The sequence below is a fragment of the Rhynchophorus ferrugineus genome, unplaced genomic scaffold (genome assembly GCF_030347505.1).
Source record: "Rhynchophorus ferrugineus isolate W39M unplaced genomic scaffold, kcgeb_rfMv2 rfM1, whole genome shotgun sequence".
Lineage (NCBI taxonomy): Eukaryota > Metazoa > Arthropoda > Insecta > Coleoptera > Curculionidae > Rhynchophorus > Rhynchophorus ferrugineus.
The window spans coordinates 45,855,001-45,878,094 of record NW_027472580.1 but is presented as its reverse complement, the minus strand read 5'-3'; the positions used below and the strand labels follow the sequence as shown (position 1 = coordinate 45,878,094).

Sequence of the window (23,094 nt, the reverse complement as noted above, 5' to 3'; positions counted from 1 at the left end):
CAGAAACTTAATAAATTACTTTGTTGTATTTTTTAGCGATATTAATTCGTTTTTATTCAATATTAATTTCTCGTTATGGTTTCAGTTTCGTTTTGTTGAAGCCGAAAAGGTCATTGTAGAATAGATATAGCTATATTACGTAGTTCAAACACTCATCATTAAAGGGGGTGGACATGCATAAATCAACCGAAATACGTTTATCAAGCACCGGTTACCAATATCGAAGGGCGCCACACTGATCCGGCACAACCAAAATTTTTCTATGGTCACAAATTATATTTCTGGTAGTGTTATCTGTTGGAAAATAGCGGCAACTTATTGATGGTCCTAATAATTTTATCGGTAGTTTTCTATTAAAGGGAATCACTTGGATCCCGTGAATTAGGTGAATACGTTTTATTATCTAAATTCAAATTATAGTTACTATTCTGATGTAAATGATTAGAAAGACAAATGATAAGACACAATCTTAACGCTGCTGATAACAAATAGCTTATACGAGATTATTAAAATACGAAAATAAATACGACATATCAGTTTGTACTATAAAGGTGTAGTGAACGATAGAAAAAAAACATGCAGGTTTTTCTAATACTTTGTTGAGAGTGATAAGTGAGATATCGAGAATGGAATCCGGATCGTGGATATCGCACATGGTGGAGAACTTTCAGGATTTGGCATTCACCTATGCCACCCATGTCATGCTCCGTAATTATTAATATCGATACAAATTTGATACTTGTAAAATGTTATCTGTTTTAATCACTTTCTTATTGTCGGCTGATTTGTATTGTTTGTTATGTTCTATTTACAGCGTTTTATTTCGTTTACATTATATTAATATTTCTGTCGTTATATCTGATTAAAGATTTGATTGATGTGGAAGCTATTTGCATTTTTGAAAATTTTTATTTATTATGTTGTTATTGATATTATTTACATTTGAAGTTAATTATTTTGATTCGGAGAAAGTGACTTATTCACTTTTAAATAATTATGGAATATATATTGTATGTAATTATTGTGAAAATATTCTGCAATATTTTTAACATATTCATTTTAACTAAATAAATAAATAAGCAAAGCTGTGGATATTCCACTCTTATGCAGTTATAATATTCTTGATTCAAATTAAGGTCAATTTAAAGTATAAATGTCATACTACTTTATCAATATACAAACCTTGAATGTTTTACGTTGAATTATTTCAAGAACTTATATCATTCATACTAAGCAATAAATGATTTGATAGTAAATGAACTAATTTACTCGGAAGAGAAACGTTTACAACCTATAAATATTGATTATAATCCGACTGTTGATCCGTCTGTTCAGATCGACATATCAGCACGTAGTCATATGTAGCATACTTAGTTAATTAATAAAATATTTGTTTGATTTTTTTATATAAGATTTATTAATAAGGGCGGGTCAATATTGAAATGGACTGAAATAAGCTCTACGTGAGGTATTAACGAAATTATTTTTTTGAAGGTCACTGATAATTTAATATCAATATAACGAGATTCCGCGTTTCAGTAGATTTAGCAAGTCGTCGGCTCTTTCTTTTGAAATAAAAGTATTTTAATCAAGGTAATCAAAACTCATATACACATCATTATACTCATCATTGTCATATCATGTCAAAACTCATGTCACATCATCCATATTTAGTAATTTAATATTTTGTATATGTCACAAAATTATAATATTTTTTTATATATATTTTAAAGTCTGGACTGGGCCTAAAGTTTAACGTGGGCTCCGAACCACGGTCCTCAGCATTAAACCTACCGGCTGGAGAGTGACCAACTTTATAAATCATCCCAGAAGATATCCGGTCTTACCCAACCTGGTTACTTGCGTGACTGGGATCATTTTCCTTGTCGGATTTTATACTCTTGCCTAGATCATCCACAAATATTAAACAATTACAAACATAAATTTACGACCATGCCCCAGCAGAATTCGAACCCGCGGCTATCGCAACAGTAGGAGGCTCGGCACAGACTTCAAAGTGATCAGTTGATAGTAAATAAAATAATATTGTAGTAGAGATAAATAAGTTTAGGTTAGGTAAATAATTTTGTTACATACAAGAAAATAAATTACCAACAAAACAAATGTAAATTAATATAACTATTTGGGTTCAGCACCGATTTCGAAGTGATAAGTTGGTAGTAATTAAAATAATATTGTAAATAGATAAATAGGTTTAGGTAGGTATTAAGCTAAATTGTGCGTATATAGTATATATACGCAATATAAAATACGTGTAGTAGATAGTTTAAATAAGGTTTTTCATTATATAACACATTACATGGTTATGGTTGGTTTTACATATTTCATTTTGAAATGTTTTTTTTGTGTTAAAAATACAAGTTTGATTGTTTTTTTATTTTTAGTAAGTTTCTTATTTATTTTTTTAAAGTCGGTTCAATTTTTTTGTCAAAAATATTTTATAAGTATATAAAATTCACTTCATCATTAACATCCAAATATTAATAAAATTTTCTATATATATCAAAATGAATTTCTGTTTGTTAGTCTTCCTAAAACTCGAGAAGGGCTAGACCGATTTGGTTAATTTTAGTTTTGAAATATTTTCAGAAATCCAGTGAAGGTTTATATAGTGAGAAAATATGGAATAATTGCGAGGAAAATAGTAAAAAAACCATTTTGTTTTCTCATACCATCTATCACTATCACTATCATCAATAGTTTCGCTGTCATAAAGACATCGTTGTTGATTGTCAAATATTTATAGATACATCCAAAATTTATTTTGTGACTAAACATGTTAAATACTGATTAAAACTACCGGCCGCTTTTGTCAATCCATGTTTAGAATATATAACAATTCGATAATGCGAAATCAATCTTATCTTTCACATTATGGCATATATATCAAATATGATATAACTATGTGCTAACAGTAATTTCGAATTACGGCCGAGTAAATATTATAATATTTAATATTTTAAGGAATAGAGTTGAAATATGAAGGAACTGTTTATGATAAAGCATTCTTTGTAAATATATTTCACGTTTGTTATTATTTAGTTACAAATTTGCGGGAACTTTCTTTACTTTTATTATTAGCCAATTAGAGAATGCCAATTATTAGAATTACACAATTATATATAATTATTACAATTATTACTTTTATTATAAATAACGTCAAGGAGAAGACGACCTGAATTAGGTCGACCCAATAAAATGTGCAACGGGTTAATTTAGGTGCCAATAGTCGTATTGGTATGGTACATTCAAGAGTGAATGGAAATGAAGTGGATAAGTTCAGATGAGTTCACAAACACAACAACGGCGAGGCTGCACAATGAAATTGAGCGATTTGGCAGACACAGTCTTCCTATGATTCAGAAATGAGCAGCATTCCACTTCGATCCAGAAATGGATTTTCAGTGAAAATGAAAATCAGTTATAATTGAGGAAAATGACAATCGTTCGTCAATATTGTAAGGCATTAAAATACAGTGGTGGATATACCGGTGAAAAAGTAAAATTGCCACAATCGGCCCCACTACCAGATCCATTACATTCATTAGTTTCTGAGAGAATGATTCTAAACACTCCTTGTCCAACGTTCGAAAACATAATAATTGTTCCTAAATGACGTCGTTTGGAGAAACGCTTATTGTACAGGGCAAATTCATAGCCTCACAGTCACAAGATTTTTGGTAACATTCAAATTTGTATCAGCGCGTATCATTTATTTGGAGCGCTGTTACGACTGTTAGATGCAGATCATCAATAAGACATTTATTTTATGGACAATGTAAATGGACGAAAATTGATAGTGATTGTGCTCACAATCGAACAGTGAAGCGAACTATGGTTCAGGAACTATAAATGTTTCTTCATCAGAACAATGCTTTAGTCAAAATGTTCAAAATAGCATTGGATCGAATGCCATCTGACAGCTATAATATTGTCATCAGGTCTGACAAAGTATTTGCCGACCATTGACGAAGTGACTTTTGTTATAGTTAGAGAAAATTTGAAAGAAGTTAATACCCTCCGTGGCTTATCATGACTGCATAGATCTGGTTGAATTAGAGTGATGGCCTGGGCCTTATATTAACTTTATCATCATCAGTCAATTGCAGCTTACTAGCATCTGTTTGTGATTTACGAAACCTTACAAGAAAAAGTCTAGTGTGGTCAAACTGCACTATATTACTGACCAATACACGTCACCTTTACGGAAGATAGTCATGCTTTTCATATACGGCAATTATACTTATTAGCATAACTATTTATTTAAAAATCATAATTAGCGAACAAACTAGTCTATGGTTATTAACTCTGGCTCTTGGTATTTTATTCAAAGTATTATACGTCGATAGCCGCTACTTTTTTCCATTTTTCGGGCAATTCAAGCATACATTTTAATTAATATTACATAATTAAAATTACGCATTTCAATTTCTTCGATGTATCTTTTTAGACTACCCACGAATCAACCCATTTTTTAATATCTTCATAAGAAATGAAACCCTGCCCAGACACATCACAGCTCATATGTCGAAACAAGTAATAATCAGAAGGAGCAAGGTCTGGAGAATGCGGTGGGTGGGATAACATTTTCCATTTTAATGTTTCCGTGTGTGTTATCGTATTTCGGCCGTTTTTCGTGCAGCACTAGGCCCAAATGCATCAATTGTAGTTGATAGCGATCCCATTAATGGTTTCATCAAGTATCCATCAAGTATTTCATCAAAAAACCATTATTTCTACACATTTCTACACTAGACATCCCCTTAATATTATTCTCCTATTTGCGATAGGCATTCATAAAATATTTTCTTTTTTTTTCTAAACCTTAATGTTTTAATCTTAATATCAACCGCTTTGAATCCGCTTTTGAATGATATGTCGCAGCATACAGCATAGGCAGCACACTCATATTTTTCACACAGTCATGTTCAATCATATTTTTATGCTTGTTTAGCTTTATCATGTAAACATATCACTCATCATATCACGTTACCAAACACCAGACCGATTCACCTCCCTTCTGTAGCAAGTTTACAGCAACTTCAGTCAGCCAAATTAAGGGTATTTTGTATAAACATCCTAAATCATAATTTTAATGTTTTTGCGCTAAAGGGCTTTGATCACTTTCAAACTACCTTTGGTGACCATGCAGCTAGAACTGCGGTACTTTTGCCCAAACTCCACTCAACTAAATTTTAAATCTAATTTACTTCAGGGGGGAAATAGTTGTAAAACGGAGTATTTCGGGACATGATTTTTTTTAGCCAATTAAGAATATATTTATTTTATTTGTATTTTGAGAACATCTTGTACATGTATTTAAGAGTTTATAAACAAATTTTCAAAAGTTTTTTTAATCACACATATTCATTCAGTTTGATTTGAATGAATGTCACAATTTCTCAAATTTTAAAAGGGTCTCTTCTATATGAACTAAGATTAAACTAAAAAAAACGAAAATTAATTTTTTTTTAGGAATATGAAAATCAAGTACGATTTTTTTACCATTTTTTACATTTACATGCAATAAAAAATATGAAAATTTTTCTTGGTTTCTAGTTTACAAATAAACTATATATATATATATATATATATATATATATATAAAGAAAAAAAAGTCATTTTCGGCTTGCTACTGTTCTTTTAGAGCTTTTCGAGCTTCTTTACTGTCAAACATTTTTTAATGCAAATGCTTTGGAACCAATTGCCAAACTGTTGAAGTGAAGCATTCATATCCATATTGAGTGTGACCGTCTAAGCATCTCTCGAGTAAATTTTCTTCTTTCATTTTTTCTCTTATTTCTTTTCTAATTCTTTCACTTTAACTTATTTTTCTTCATTTTCACATCAGTTATTTGACTACCGATTCGTATTGGATTTCTGTGAAATGATCTTTTATGAGACCTAGTACTACGGCTTGAATCACCATGCTCGTTTTTCGGATACGAAGACATTTTTGTATAAATGGTTTCTATGCCATCTATGAAACTTAAGTTAGAATTGATTTTAAAATGTAAACATACTAGCTTGATAACTAATATTTCTATTCATTTATATTCAAAATCTCTATTGTTAAAAGAAATAAAGCATCCTTCCAATACCACCCCGTATTACGTCACGCGCTCCACCCACTATACCGAAGAACGCTCACTAAAACGCTTATAACTATTAAATGGTTTGTAATTGTACTTTGAAATTTCCAGAGTATATTCTTGAATAGTTGTATTATCGATTTGTGAAACAAAAAAAATTTTTTTTGAAGCCTCTACACCTATTTCCCCTATTAAAAAAGTTATGCTTAATCAAAACTACTGTTTTTTACACTTTGCTTACATTGTTTATAGCTCTAGCACTGATACTAGTTCATTCTGGATGGGCTGTTACGTCGGTTACTCACATATCTGCCAGATAAGTTATATTCGCTTGGCGTTCTTCAAAAATCTAGCTTGGTTATTCTCTAGGAAATTGGCTACCTGCTAGTTACCTTATAGATGAGATTGTTCTTGATGAAGGTCATTTAGCATTCATCGGTAGTAGTATATTTTGCTTCACATACAGATATATTTTTGAGATATATCGGGAATATCAGACTATACCAGATCTGTACTGTACTGTACGGTTGAGCCTTGGTTAGGAAAATCTTACTTGTATTTTTAATTTATGGGTAAATAAAGATTAGCAATAACATTAATATAAATTATATTAAATTTCATTTATAAAAAAAATTAAATTCCATTTATTTTAAAAATCCCCAGTTATATTTGCTCAGACCTTTTGAATCTATGGTCGAAGTATAAACCGAGATATGTGACGGTTTACAACCTTGTCGATATAAACTCTAGCTATTAGAAGGTTCTTCTTACGGTGGAAATATATTGCTTGGGTAGTCGCTGGAATAACCTGGAATCTCCCGAATCTGAGCCATGTGACAGTTTAATTCAGTTAGAGCTGCAGTGTAAGAGGGGATTTAGGAGAGGTGTTTTGGTTTATAATTTATTTCCTAAGGGAGCTGTAACGGCCTGTTTTCCAAGTACTATTTTAAAAAAAAGTGAGATCTAGGAAGACTTTACTTTGTTTATTTTTTCTTTTGTGCTTTAACTAAACAAAGGTAGGCCAAATTTCTTGTGTACGGTAGAAAATTGATTGATTTCGGGTTCTATTAGATCCTTTCGACCCGATCTGGCATTTTTTTTAATGTGCGGATGTTAGCTAATGATTATTTATCAAACAGGTTGTGCCGAATTTTGGTTGGAGTGGTTGGACAACACGGACATGCCTTGCATTAACAAAAATTTTGATAGTAAAGTTTTATTATTTGGGCATGCTGCCTAATCGTATAACTTGTTATGGCGATTTGGCATCAATAACTGAATAGTAAATGATAAGGTAAACTGTCCCTGTTGTCAACGTCGACCCGTCCCATTTAAAAAATCCTGTGGTAGAAAAAGAAAATAAATGTAACCATAACTATAATTAATAAATTTTACAACTTTGTTCTTAATACTCTCTAATTTTTTCACTTTTTTTTATTATCGTTAAAAATAACATTTTCTTTTATTTTTATGATTATATTCGATAGCAAGAAATTTAAAATTAATATTTAGACCAAGAGCTGATTATTTCCTAAATGAGCCGATACTAATCGACATTCGAGTTATAATGTTTGCCAGAGATTGAAGAAAGTACAACTAATCTGTTGATATATAGAAAGAAATACATTAATAAATAAAAACAGGGATATATGATATTGGTAAGGGAAGATTGATAATAATAAGTAAATTATTAGGTTGCACTGGTAAGATTGTTGATGAATCACAATTTACGTGATTCATTTTGCATAAAAACAGTTATCAGTTTTAAGTATTATTTTGTTCCATTTCCTGTTTTTTTTATTGTTTTGAGACAAATATTTTTATTTTTGGTATTATGTTTCACAAGCAAAGGAAACACAACTGAAAGACAATGTATATTTGATGAAAAAAGTAATCTCTAAAATTATTTATAAGTTAAGGATTATTTTATATTACGAATAATTTTGATTGATTAACCTGATTACATTAATCGAATCAATCAATATCAATACATATTTAATAAATTATTGGTTAATTAAGATTTAAGAGAAATAAAAATTGTCAATAAAAATATTTAAGAAATGGATTAAAATTTAGATCGTTTTATCAGTATGTGATAAACCATTATCTTATCAAGTGGTGTGCCATTTGGTTGTTTTATCAAGATACATTTGTAAAAATGCGATATTAAATACTTGTTCAAACGTTCCGCATTTTGTTGGCTATTGAAATGTCAAAAATACTTTATTTATTCGAACTTGTTTTTTCTGCAGTGTTTCCCAATACTCCACCACAATCAGGAATACCATGTCAGAGTGATGACCGTAAGTATTAGATTAACTAAAATTTATACTTTGTTTAGATATGTGTAAATGTTTGTTGTTGTTAGTATAATATATATAATGTTCGTATATATGCAACATGCAATATCTTTTTTTACGCTCTTTAAGAAATTTTGAATTGGGTTTATACAACCAAACAAATACATAAATTAAGTTTTCTGCATGGTGTTTCAAAAATTGGGGTTTCAATTTTAAATTACTTTTATTGAAAATATCTATTATTTCAGAACATTGCTGTTTAAAGCTAGATAATATTGAAAACAATTCATTAATTTTTAATCTATTCTTCTTTAATCTGTTACTTCTTTATAGCATTTAAAGTGTTGTCAGTTTTACATTATTGACCAGTCGTTGAAATAAGTAATAATCAGAAGTTATTCCTGGTAAATAAGGCAGTTTTTGTATACAAAGTATATGAATATTTATTAGCACTTTATAGAACTCTTAAGGTTTAAGTCTTCGCTGTAATATACAATTAAATTTTTTTAGTAATTCGACTTTTTTCATTAAGATATACTTCTTTTGCGAGAGATACGTTCGGATTTAAACTCTATTAATTTTTTTATTCCGTCGTTGCTCTCAAAACAGATCTAAGTTAATATTTTATTTGCACTAATCTGGAGTATGGCAATTCATTCTATTTAATATATAAAATACCGTTCGCCTCCCCTAATATGTGGATTCCAAAATCTAGTTAGCCGATTTCTTCGTTTGGGCTGCTTTGGGCAGCTTTCACAGACTGAGAACTGACTATTTGTTTAATTCCAGTATATAATGGTAGATTTATCCATTGTAACCTAAATATGTAAGATAATAAATAGCTCTAAATAACACATGGGCTGAAAAGTCCTAACAAATAAAACGCGTTTTTTTTTAAATCAAAATTGGCTTTTCTCGTCAACATTATCTCCATCAAGAACGACACAATCGTTCCAGTGCCGTTTTTCAATTTTATTTCAATACCATTTTTGGAGAATTCAAAACAAGGTTCTTCGATTGATTACCAATGCCTATCGCTACGTAACTAATGAAGAACTGCACGATTACCTGGAAATCAAATGGATTTGCGAAGTTATCCAATATTTCGCCTTGAAACACGAAGGAAGATTACTAAATCATACTAACGTGGAAGCAATACAACTGCTGGACAGCGCGCAGGATGTCAGGAGATTGAAGCGAACAAAACCATACGAACTTATATAAAGTGTATACATTTAGTGTAAACTATAGCTATAAGTTAATAATTAATAAATAATTATAATTTTATAATTGAGGAATACATACTTATGTATTTCCTCGGACTCGTCTTGATTGTTAATTAATCCAAGTATATAGGAAAAGTAGTAATAAATTAATTGTAAATTAATATTGTACTAAGCGTATCTAATAAAGATTTTATAAAAAAAAATTTGGAGAATGATTTATCTCTTGCCTCAAAATAGGACTCAGTTTCAGCGATAACCTCTTCATTTGAGGGAAATTTCTTTGCCGGTGAGCATTTTTTAAGGTCTGCGAACAGCCAGTAGTCGCTGGGAGCAAGATCTGGCGAATATGGCGGATGCGGGAGTAATTCGAAGTTCAATTCATGTAGTTTTGCCACTGTTTTGATTTATTTGTGAAAATGTTTTTCTTTGTCATATGGGGTCGTTTCTTTGCAATTTCGGCCTTCAAATGCACACCACGTACATCTCAAACTACCTAGGTCATAAGCTTTCCAGCCGATTGTTGTGCTTTTACGCGCTTTGGACGAGGTTCAACAGTTGCTGCCCATTCAGATGATAATCATTTTAATTCCGGATTCCACTTCATGATGGATTCATATTTTATCCATTGTCACATATCGATGCAAAAACTCCGGTTTGTTACGTTTAAACATAGCCAAACACTGGTCAGAATCATCAAGACGTTCTTGTTTTTGGTCAACAGTGAGTAAACGTGGCACCTATTTTGAACAGATATTTTGATATCCTTACTTACTTAATCTTTCTGTCTATACACAATAAGAAAAACTTACGAATACCCAGTGGTCTAAATTATACCGTAATTAATTTTTCATTACAAGGGTAACATTTATATGTAAAACTGATACTGATACGTTTAAAAATAAATTGAGGAAACATAAGTTTACTTCTTCCTATCGTTAAATAAGAATTGTAGAAAATGAACAAGTAGAATATTTTTAATTAATATATATAGTACCAATTTTTTTCGATAAATATCTTTTTAAAGTGAAAACATAACCTACTTAATCTACTTAACATCCGTTGTATTCGCCAGATTTGGCTCCCAACGACTACTGGCTGTTCGCAGACCTTAAAAAGTGCTCACCGGAAAGAAATTTCACTATAGTCCTATTTTGAGGCAAAAGATAAATCGTTCTACAAAAGTGGTATTGAAATGAAATTGAAAAACGGCATTGGAACGATTGTGTCGTTCTTGATGGAGATTACGTTGACGAGTAAAGCCAATTTTTATTTAAAAAAAAAGATTTTTCTTTGTTATTTCTGGGACTTTTCAGCCCATATGTTATTTAGAGCTTGCTTCGACTTGCTTTGGTTTTTACAGTCCGGAGGGGTACATAAAGGGCTCACCTTTAGCACTATATTCGGCTTTTGTTGCTGTAAATCTACATCTCGTATCAAGTAATAACGCACTTGATGACATTTTGTTGTAAATTATGGTTACATAGTGATTAACACGATGCTTTTAATTGAAAACAACTGAGTGTTTTGCATCAAAACTGATAAGATAAGAGGACGACTCTCTACTTTTGAACAATTTATACAAATAAAAAATACTTACCCTGGATAGAGCGTTATTACCAAATAAGTTTTTTTTGCCATTTCAAAGTTAGAGAAGCCGAAAACAACATAAGATTTAATATATTCTTTATTGTTGAAATGTTTCACTGTTAAACATCCAAAAACGCACTTATACATATTTATATACGAATGAACTTTAATAACTAACACAAATAATAGTTAAGGTCTTACCAGTCGAACGAAAAGAAAAATATCCAGTTTGGAAATGCCTGAATGATCATAAAAATAAAATCTTAATATTTAAAATGTTGCCATCTATAATCGGTAGTATTTTATATACCAAGTATACCGAAGTAGGATACAAACACCTAAATATTATCATTAATATATTGCACGATTAAAAAGCTACTACTGAAGGATACTGAAAGTCCACTATTTAATATTAACAAACATATTGAAATTTTAAAATAGCTTTATTTTCTTTACTGAAAAATTTATGAATATTGTGTTGCAAACAACCAACAATATGAAATCGTTTTAATCTTTTTCAGAGTATTCTGTCGCGATCTATAAAGTCGAGATTTTATTAATATTTAATTATATCTTAGGTCATCGATGGTTGTATGCACTTATTGTCTTATGTATTAGTAAACGAACGATATGACCGTTAACTTTTCGATTGTTGGCCATAATTACAATATAAACAAGCAACTTGGTGTATGAACGCATGTCAGTATTGGCTGGAATTCTATCTATTTGCCCATTCATGAGTGAACCGCACCGAATGTGGTTTCCAAATTGTTTTTTCCCGGTTTCGATGGTTAATTGACTGATCGAATTTAAATCTTTATTCCGAATTTATGTGAATTGTCTTCAATAATGTACATACATGGACATCCCAGGAATAAAATGATCCTGGGCCAGGTGATCAAGTGTTTCCTGTTTTGTACAAACGCCCACCGAGAGAAACTTGGTTAGTATCTGTATTTACTACGCTGATATTTGAATATCACTGATATTTTCTTGCAAATCCTTTATAATTGTTATTATTTACATTAAACCTTTAAATTAATAATAATTATAAGAAACAACTAAAATTAATATATGTGTACATCTTATTATTTCTAGGTTAAAATTTGTTAAAAATTTTAACCTTTTAAAATTTGTATTAGTTGTATATATATAATATAGTTGTTATAATATTATATATATATCATTTATGTCTTACATGACAGAAAATATAGCAATTTACTAATAAATACGATAAATTGTTTTCAGGTAGCATTTATAGAAGAGGGGCTCGAAGATGGAGAAAGTTGTATAGGGTCAATGGTCATATTTTTCAACCTAAACGATTTAATAGGGTAAGTTCATTTCAATATATTTATCAGTTTTTTTGTTGGTTTGGCAAATTGCTTTAATCTTTTCCCGGAGATATTTATAACCGCAGATCTACCGATGTTGTGTTTAGTTTAAATAATCGAGAGATGCGTCACTATATAAACAATTAATGTCTGTAATTGTTGATGATAAAGTGGCTCGACCAACATTTGCTTGTATTGAATGTTGAACTGATGAAATAACTTACATATGTTTCTGGGTATTTATGGGTCCTCGGGCATACAGTTGGAATACAATTTTATTTTTATCTACGTTTAATAACTATACGAGATATATCGTAATTAGTATGAAATTATCTTATCATCTTATTAAATCTTTCCTATTATATTAGGCCTATAAATTAGTTTCAAATGATTTTTTTTAATTTCAGCTTTTTTGTAAAATATCGGTACAATATGTTTTGTTCAAAGTATTGTCTATCGATAAAACATCTCGAAAGAACGATGTATTTTTTGAGGCTGTCTACGAATCGACCCATTTTTGCTATGTTTATAAGAAGTGAACTCATATGTCAGAGCAAGTAGTAAGAAAGAGCAAGAACTGGAAAATACGGCGAGTGGGGAATGACTTACCATTTTAATGTTTCCAAGTATGTTTTCACACATTTTTTAACATGTGGTCGAGCGCTATCATGCTGAACAATAACATTGTTATGTATTTGCTCGATTAAAAATGAAGAAATACTAGCTACGATAATTAGTATCGAAAAAAATGGGGCTGAAATAAATATTGGCGCTATATATTGTCCACCAAGACCTAAAATGACAACAATATAAAGATATCTTTTCCAAATTAGGCCCAAGGTTTATTATTGGTGGAGACTTTAATGTTAAACATACAGCTTGGGGTTCACGAATAATAACAGCTGGAAAAGGAAATGAATTACTCAAAGCCATTAACCTTACAAATTGTAATTATCATTCAGGGCGCGAAACCACTTACTGGCCCACAGACAGTAATAAAATCCCGGACCTGCTGGATTTTTACATTTCAAAAGGCATCTAATTAAATCAAATTAGTACAGAAAGCGATCTAACATCTGATCACACTCCACTATTGTTAACACTGGGCGCGACAATCCTAAGAAAAGCAAAAAAGCCTAATCTTACCAACAATTATACTGACTGGGACAAATTCAGATTAACACTGCAGGAACAAAACAGTTTAAAAGTAAGTATAGATGATCTTGAGCAACAAATCAAAAATATGGTTGAACAAATTCGTCAGCTGCAAAAGATGCTACCCCAATAGCAAGAGAGAAATCAGAATATGAACTAATTTAGCGCTCGAAATTAGAGAAATGATAAAAGAAAGGCGAAAAGCTAGAAGAGTATGGCACAAAACCAGAAATGCTGCAGACAAAACTACTTTTAATAGAATTATTAATCAGACAAATCAAATCAAATCAAAATATCAAAGACTATAAACAGAATTGGTTTCAAAAATATGTAAGTGAATTAAGTCTAGAAGCAAAGTTTGTTCGCTATGGAAAGCAACTCGAAGATTTAAAAGACCAATTATTCGAGTACCCCCAATTAAAAATGATCGAAATGAATGGGTTCGACGCAACGATGAAAAAGCTGAATTGTTCGCACAATACTTAGCTAACATATTTCAACCTAATGATATAGAATCTACCATGGATACATCTTCTGTTTATCAACCCTATGTAGATCTAAATCTAATTTCTCCATTGGAAGTTGCCACTGAAATTGATAACCTCAATCTTAAAAAGGTACCTGGTATAGATGACATTACACCTGGATTATTGAAAGAACTTCCACAAAAAGCAATGATCATGTTAACATATATATTTAATGTCTGTTTAAGACTGAAGCATGTTCCGGAATTCGGTAAGGTGGCACAAATAATTATGCTCAAAAGACCTGACAAACCTGCCGAACAACTCGAATCTTATAGGCCTATTTTGCTGCTACCTGCAATATCAAAACTATTTGAGAAACTAATATTTAAACGTGTTAAAAATTTTGTAATAATACCAGATTTCAAGTTTGGTTTTCGAAATCACCATTCAACAATCGATCAAGTGCACAGAGTAACTGCGGCTGTTGAAAAAGCGTTTGAGGAGAAGAAATACTGCCCTGCAATATTCCTGGATGTCTCACAAGCTTTTGATCGGGTTTGGCCTTTGGGATTAATTTGTAAGATGAGCAAATTGTTACCGCGTAACTATTGTCAACTGCTGGGGTCATATCTTTTCGGAAGAAAATTTAGAGTATCGCACGAAATGGCGTTATCGACATTTAAAACTATTTCGGCTGGAGTTCCACAATGTAGCGTCTTAGGATCTCTCCTATATCTGCTCTACAATGCTGACATTTCAACAACAAAAGAAACACTACTTGGAACCTTTGCTGACCGCACAATTATTATGACAAAGGACATATCTGTGCCTAGGGTAGTAGAAAAAGTACAAGTGGCAGTCAACAAAATCTAAGAAAAGATTGGAAAATTCAACTTAATAGCTCCAACTCTGTCCACGTTAATTTTGCATTGCGGCGAAATAATAAAAACTTAATTATGTCACTCAATGGATGCCCGATTCCTCAAGCAGAATCAGCTAAATATCTCTTAATCCATCTTGACGGTAGATTAAATTGGAAACATCATGTTAAACAAAAAGCAAAACACATTAGAATCAAAATAAAACAACTATACTGGTTAGTCGGAAGATACTCTCAACTTCATATAAAATCAGAGGTTGATTTATAAGACAATTATAAAGCTAAATTGGACCTATGGGGTGCAAATATGGGGTTGCACTAAAAATTCAAATCAACGAGTCATCCAACGCTGCCAAAATAAGGTTCTTCGATTGATTATTAATGCCTATCGCTACGTAACCAACGAAGAATTGCATGATGACCTGGAAATCAAATGGATTTGCGAAGTTATCCAAGATTTCGCCTTGAAACACAAAAGAAGATTACTTTATCATACTAACGTGGAAGCAATACAACTGCTGGACAGCGCGCAGGATGCCAGGAGATTGAAGCGAACCAAACCATATGAACTTATATAAAGTATATATATACTTACATAAAGTACAAATGAAAAGTAATAATAAATTAATTTTTAATTAAGATTGTACTAAGCGTATCTAATAAAGATATTATAAAAAAATTTCTTTGCTCGAATTTGGCCAGTTATCCCTTTAATGGTTTGATGGACTAATGCCTTCAAATCCTTCTCGTCTTCAAATGTTTATGTCTGTCCAGAACTCTCTCTGCTTTTTAAAATATCGAAACCACTATTCAAATCTTCAAATCGATGAAGCGTGGTTGCCATAAGCTTCATACTGCATTAGATTACCTTCAGCCTTCAGTAAAAAAGTAAAACTTCCCGCAAATGCGGTTTACTCGGTACAAATTCAGAAATTTACAACGTACTGAAAAAATGTCCATACTTCGACATAAAGTTGGTTACAAATATACCCGATGCTATTTAATACACAATAATGCCATCTGTTACAAATTCTTTAAATTTAATTTATAGGTCGATATATGTGAGTCTGTTTAGAGAAAACTCAATTAATTATTTTACTGATTTTAGTGATTTTACTAACATTAAATTCACTGTGCGTAAACTTCTCATACCCCTCACCACAATTTTGTTTCTTTTTACTTTTTTTGAACTCTTAATTGTTAACTTAAGTGTTAATGACACTAAAGTTAAACTCATCTATATATTCTCTCTATAGGTTAGAGTTAATGCTGATCAAATACAGTTGTGTTATGCTTATGTACCAAAATCTAGAAAAAAAGAAAAAAAAAAAGAAAAAATATGCGTTGGTACAAAAAAGTTAATATTGTGTTCTTAACACATATGCAGATTAACAATACAGCATTTTTTATGAGACAATTTTTACATAATTTATTGGTGATGCCGTCGCTGTCCAATGTTTGAAACTTATTTGTACATTCATATTTCTCATGCTCTTTTAGATTATACCAAATATTTAAGTATGCATTAAGTCCATGAAAAATTACGCTTTTTCTGCAAATGTAGTAGTTTTTCAATGTGGATACACTTAGTTATTAGCATCTAAATGCTTATGTGTATTCTGATCATGTTCTCACTTTAAAAAGGCATTTATTGGGAAAATTGGTGCAATATATAGCGATATAATATATTAATCAAAATATTTTCCATCATTTTCTATAACTTTTCCCCATCTTTTTGGCAACATGGCGATACCGTGTTAAAATAATGATGTTATTTTATCAGCGATTTATTTTCATACTCCTTTAGCATTTCGAAACCATATGTCAGCCCTTGTGCATCGATCTATACAAGTAGTAATCAAAAGGCGCTATGTCTGGTGAATAACTCGAAGGTGTGTTGTCCTGCAAGAGGATTACTTTGCATCTGTCACTAGTTAATACTGTGGTCATTTTGTTCAAATAGTGTCGGTAGACATCTGCAGTAACAATTTTATTCGATTTTAGCAGCTCATAATACACGAGTTTTTACGCTTGGGATTGTTGAAAAAAAGCACCAGCCACAATATTCTACAGAAAATGATGTTGAAACGATGTTGAGTTCGAAAAGTCAGTCATTTCTTCTGGATTTTTCCAATAGCGTCTGGAGTCAGTCGATGCATCAACTTCTAAACTGTCTGAAAATTCTTTGAGAGTTTGAACTAGATTTTCGTCCAATAAGTCTTGTTCATTGACTTCCAATTTTGCCCTCCAAGCGACTCTTTGTGACAAACTATATCAAAACTACATCTTCTAAATCGTTCAAACCGAAACCGATAATATGGCATATGACAGCAACATCACAAGTTTCTAAAAGTGTTTGATGGTCTTCGGCAATAGAATTATTGAAATCAAACAACAAAAGTAATGATTGATCGGGGAAATCTGCTAATTTATATATAGAAATGTCAATACCATCGAATTCAGTAGATAGTCTATTTAACAGTTGTTTACATTTATATTTCACATTTTCACCAATAGATCAAAATACCTGCGTGCACCTAATCTTATATTAATTATTAATAAATGGCCATTTGTTGTGTTTATGTTTTAAAAGATGGTTATTAAACTGTAACCAACTTTATTATATGCCTTTTGCTTTATATGACTAATATTTTTCCGTGAAGTAATATACTCTGAAAATTGTTTTCACAATTTTCTCTCCTATTATTATTTCAATATTTTATTAAATAGAAGTAATATTTTAAATCTTACAAAATTGTCTTTTTTAGAAGGCTTTCTGTGCTTATTGCCATGACCGTATATGGGGTCTGGGAAGGCAGGGATTCAAGTGTATCCAATGTAAGCTGTTGGTGCACAAGAAGTGTCATAAGGCCGTCAACGTGTCATGCACAAGCGATCACAGCGTTGATACCCTAACGCGCAATGAACGGAATGGTGAAATGCAACAGATACTCGTTGGAACACCCACTAATGACTCATTATCAGATAACATGAGGGATATGAGAGAACGGGACTATGATGAACCCCAACCGGATATTACAGGTGATTGAAAATTATTTTTCCTGATATTTATTTTTTGAACATATCATTTCAAGTTCTCATTTTAACTAAAAATATATATATTCCTGGAATAGCATTGTAATCAGATATGCTGCAATGTGATATGATTGATATGCAATTATTCCAGTATTTTAGAGGATTTAAAAAGCGGTTGTATTCGTTTTGATTCTTTCGATTCAATTAAATTTTCTTTTCTGGCAATAATAAATCTGCCGTAATCTTGCAAGGATGGTAGATTGGGAAATAATATAAAAAATTTAAAAGCGATTCGCTCATGTGTAATTAACAAGACCAATCGGTATACTGGTTTTGGTCAAAGAATACACAGCACTTATTTTGAATATGTTATCACACTTAACGCTGGCGTGCTGGACTGCTTCAGATACTATTAAATCTTTTTTTCTTGGATTGTTCTGCATGATCATTTTTAGAGATGATCATAACATCTATCCATTATGGAAATGAATCTTCTTCATGGAATGTTCGATCATTAACATTTTTTGAAACTTTATGTTATATTTGAAAATTGGAATTTTTCCATAAGAACATATAACTTTTATCAGAAATGTTATCATGTCCGATATATGTCAGATTGGCGAATTTTTTACTCGATGTAATTTTAATATTTTAGCATTTTTAGGTGATGCCATATCAGTGGATCATACATGTAGTTCGCCAGAGGACGTGGATCATGAATCAAGACGTCAGTACTCGCTGAATGACTTCGAATTAATTAGGGTTATAGGAAGAGGTTCTTATGCTAAGGTTCTCATGGTTGAATTAAAGAAAACTAAACGTATATATGCAATGAAGGTAAAATATTGTTAAATTTGACATTATTATACTTTATCCAATAAAACAGCCAATGCATGTCATCAAAATGTATGATGTTATCACGTAGCAATTTTGTCGTTTTTACTTAGAATATTGTAATGTCTACAAAAAAATGTCAATAGGTTTGACTAGTACCAACACAAATCGAATGTTATAGACTGATTCCGTTACATGTTCTGACACATCACAGAGCATCCTGCCTCTTTTTAACTGGGGTAAAATGAGTAGGACAAATCCGCTACGAGTACTACATTTTTACAAACTGCATTTAGCTATATATTGGACATCATTTATGATCTGCATTGGCTGTTTTATTGGAAAGACTATTTACAGCAAGCTATTATAAACTAAATAAACAATATTACCAAACAGAATACAAAGTTAACAAGACAATGTAAGATATATATGTAATAACATACATAATACGATTTTTTCAATAAGAGCAAGTCTATGTTGAAAATTAGTAAAACAAGTTGTGTTGGAGTTATTAACGAAATTATTTATTTTTTATTTGAAAGGCTTATGTAAGTTCTGAAATATGAAGGGATTAAAACAACAAAAATGTTTATTTTACTCTACAACTATTTTGTTTTATTGAAAGAAGTGGCAACTTGGACAAGTTGATGTTGAAATGATGACTGCCAGCTCAATACCGTTCTAATATAAATTAAACCTCTATCTAAACGTCTTATTCATAGCACATTTTAGTTTAATTTCGCGCGATATAACATCTTCCTAAAGAAAAAATTTATCTTCTCAGTAGCATCTTTTTTTACTGTTCCCAAGTTTTAGTGACTCTAGATTCCAACAGTCTACAGCTGAACAACTGAATTATCGCAATTCGCATTTTGTCTACATTCCATTTGACTATATTAGTTCACAGCAACTTCAGGCCGTCTTTTCCCTAATTGTAGTGATGATCTCTAATTGCAATAGTTAATTTTCTATGGTTATCAGTTATGTTGAGTTCGTTTGAGTTTTATTATTTGGATGTGCTTCCTCACTGAACACTAAACAAAACCATATGACCGCTACAGACTGCCATCATTACAAGAAACTCACAATCTTCCAATATTCACACTATTTCTATATGATTATAGGTGATAAAAAAAGCTCTTGTCACAGACGACGAAGATATTGACTGGGTTCAGACAGAAAAACACGTATTTGAAACGGCCTCTAATCATCCGTTCCTCGTCGGGTTGCATTCCTGCTTCCAGACACCTTCCAGGCTATTTTTCGTTATCGAATTCGTCAGAGGAGGCGATCTAATGTTCCACATGCAAAGGTGCTGTATATTTCCAGTATTAAATTGGCTCGAAACTCATATTGAATCTGTTTCTAGGCAAAGGAAATTACCTGAGGACCATGCCAGGTTCTATTCGGCAGAGATCGCACTCGCGCTAAACTTCCTTCATTGCAAGGGCATTATTTATCGGGATTTGAAACTGGATAATGTTCTGTTGGATCATGAAGGCCATATCAAGCTGACTGATTACGGAATGTGTAAGGAGGGTATTCGTCCTGGAGATACAACATCGACATTTTGTGGCACGCCTAATTATATAGCTCCAGAGATATTGCGTGGAGAAGATTATGGGTTTTCAGTAGACTGGTGGGCTTTAGGTAAGAATCATTATTTAGTGTATAAAAACTGTTATAGTACTGTGGAACAAACAAATAAGTTCTTCTTTGACAACATTCTTCGTCCAAACTTGGCCAGATGTTTTTATTGTTTCTTATCATCCGTATTGGGTATAATCATGTCAATTGTTTGGCAAGTTGGCAACCATAAATATCTGAAATATTTGATGTATTTTCTTTCTTTATAATGGAAGTCTTTATGCCAAAGACATCAACTTCAAATGGTAATAAGTAACGTGAATCTCGCTATAAGAATGTTATACAAAAACCTGTCAAAAAATCGTTTAAGATTTGCTGATTTTCTTATTTTGATTATTATTTTTATTTAAATTTGTTTTGTTCTTATCTACAGTTGGCACTGAGATCAAGAGTTGATTTAAAATACTTCTGATAATCTTTATGAGCTTTTATTATAAAAGGTTAAATCAAAAGTAGTATTGAAATTAGATGCCTAATATCGATAGAAATATATTTTATACTTTTTCATAGTACCGATATCCTATTAACGATTATCCAAGTGATAATGAAGAAGTTACATCTAAATAGAGTGTATGAGATATAACCCAGAATCCCAACAGAGTGCTTTCAACTTTTTGTCATTTTTCTGGTATTATTTTAACTGATTATTGAAAACCTATTTTAAAACCAATAATAATAATGATGATAATTGAAGATCTGCTCAACTAGACTAAGCGATGTCTATTAGATAAGTGGTGATTAAAAGTAGCACCATGTCGTGAATAAGGAGAACAGAGCAGAATTTATCATTTAAGCATTTTCATAAGTTTTGCATCAATGTCAAAACCGGAGACTGTTCTTTGAATATTATAAAAAACACGTTGACGGATTTCTGATATTAACAATAAAAGATACCTAGAAATATACAAGCGCCTCAGTTCTTTTTCAATTCCACATCATTGATTTTTTCGATCTTATTTTTTTATTAATTAGTTGTTTAATAAAACTTATTAAATTCTAGTAGAAATGTTGAATGATTAGTGATACATTGAATATCAATAACTTTTTATTTTTTTAGGGGTGTTATTATACGAGATGCTAGCCGGCAGGTCCCCGTTTGATATTGCTGGAGCTTCAGAGAATCCTGATCAAAACACAGAAGATTTCTTATTTCAAGTTATTTTAGAAAAAACAATACGCATTCCAAGGTAATTTGAAGGATATTATGTAAATCTAAACACTACAACCGTTGTAGGCATTCATTCATATTTGTCGGAGTTCGGTTTTATCTTTTTGTTTAACATATACCCATTATTTTATTGATATCTTACTTTTTTAATACTCGTATTTTATTTTGCATACTTTCTTCTGCCTTTTCAATAAACTGTTATAGTTGGCCAAAGTATATAATTTCCGATATATGAATTATGAAAGATGTAGGGATTGAAGCAAACACCGATTATTCAGAACGACTAGGGCTGTATCTTTTATTGGGCCAACTTTATTAATATACCATACTTTTTCATTTACCAGTAGAAACAAGCAGTTGTCAGCTGAAACTTCACATGAAACAAACAAACAAAAAACCATGAAAAAAATTTTGAATTCATCTTAAGTTCAAATACCCTTATTATCTAACAATCAATCCAATATCATTTAACAATGTAATCGATCTTGATGGATAAATCATATGGAACGACAGTATTCAAACATTCGTTGGTCCTTTCACAAAATTTTCCGAAGTGCTTTAATAGATAATTGGCTTATAGTCCAATTCAATAAAACAGCCAAGAAACTTAAAAATGTATGGCGCCAGTACGTCGAAATGTCATTTTAGTATTACACAATAAGTCTAATAAATTGTAAATATTTTTATAGGTCTCTAAGTGTGAAAGCAGCAAACGTACTAAAGGGATTCCTCAATAAAAACCCATGTGACCGTTTAGGATGTCAAGGAACTGATTCATTTACCGAAATTTCCAATCATCAATTCTTCAAAACTATCGATTGGGAATTGGTAAACTTTACCATTAAATTAGAGAGAAACATAATACATTAAATGTGTTTTTTAGCTTGAACACAAACAAATACCTCCTCCTTATAAACCCAGATTGGATTCCGATAGAGACCTGACGAATTTCCCGCCGGAATTCACAGACGAGCCCGTTCATCTTACCCCTGACGATCCGTAAGTTTTCGAATTATAATCTCATAGATTAAATCAAAATAAAATGTATGTATGGCTTAATATCACAAATTATCATTTAATATAATATAATGTGTTATACAATTTACATTTACATACATTTTTATATTAAGACATTTCAACTAGAACACTAAAATCTACACAATACTAGTTTGAAATATAAAATAATATTAATCATTTCTGGTCTATGATATTGTGGAAGTTCTAGATTTGCTTCATTTTAATGACAATTCTGTTTACATTATATTTCATCCTTAATTAGATTCCTTGACTGATAATTCTTCAAATCCAGCATATTATGTATTCAATTAATATATAACATTAGGAACA

General features: G+C 31.3%; 1 protein-coding gene across 2 annotated transcripts in view; it reads left to right on the top strand.

Moving 5' to 3' along the window:
- The window catches only part of LOC143206863 (atypical protein kinase C), a 32,253-nt gene that overhangs the window by 7,085 nt on the left and 2,074 nt on the right, over window positions 1–23,094 (top strand). The window contains exons 4-12 of one of the 2 annotated variants that reach the window (XM_076419681.1): window positions 8,366–8,416; window positions 12,475–12,560; window positions 17,831–18,104; window positions 18,754–18,935; window positions 20,057–20,244; window positions 20,302–20,582; window positions 21,637–21,766; window positions 22,437–22,575; window positions 22,631–22,746. In XM_076419681.1, the coding sequence (XP_076275796.1) occupies window positions 8,366–8,416; window positions 12,475–12,560; window positions 17,831–18,104; window positions 18,754–18,935; window positions 20,057–20,244; window positions 20,302–20,582; window positions 21,637–21,766; window positions 22,437–22,575; window positions 22,631–22,746 (1,447 nt within the window). The remainder of the gene's footprint in view (window positions 1–8,365; window positions 8,417–12,474; window positions 12,561–17,830; window positions 18,105–18,753; window positions 18,936–20,056; window positions 20,245–20,301; window positions 20,583–21,636; window positions 21,767–22,436; window positions 22,576–22,630; window positions 22,747–23,094) is intronic. The other variant, XM_076419682.1, reaches the window with a different exon arrangement.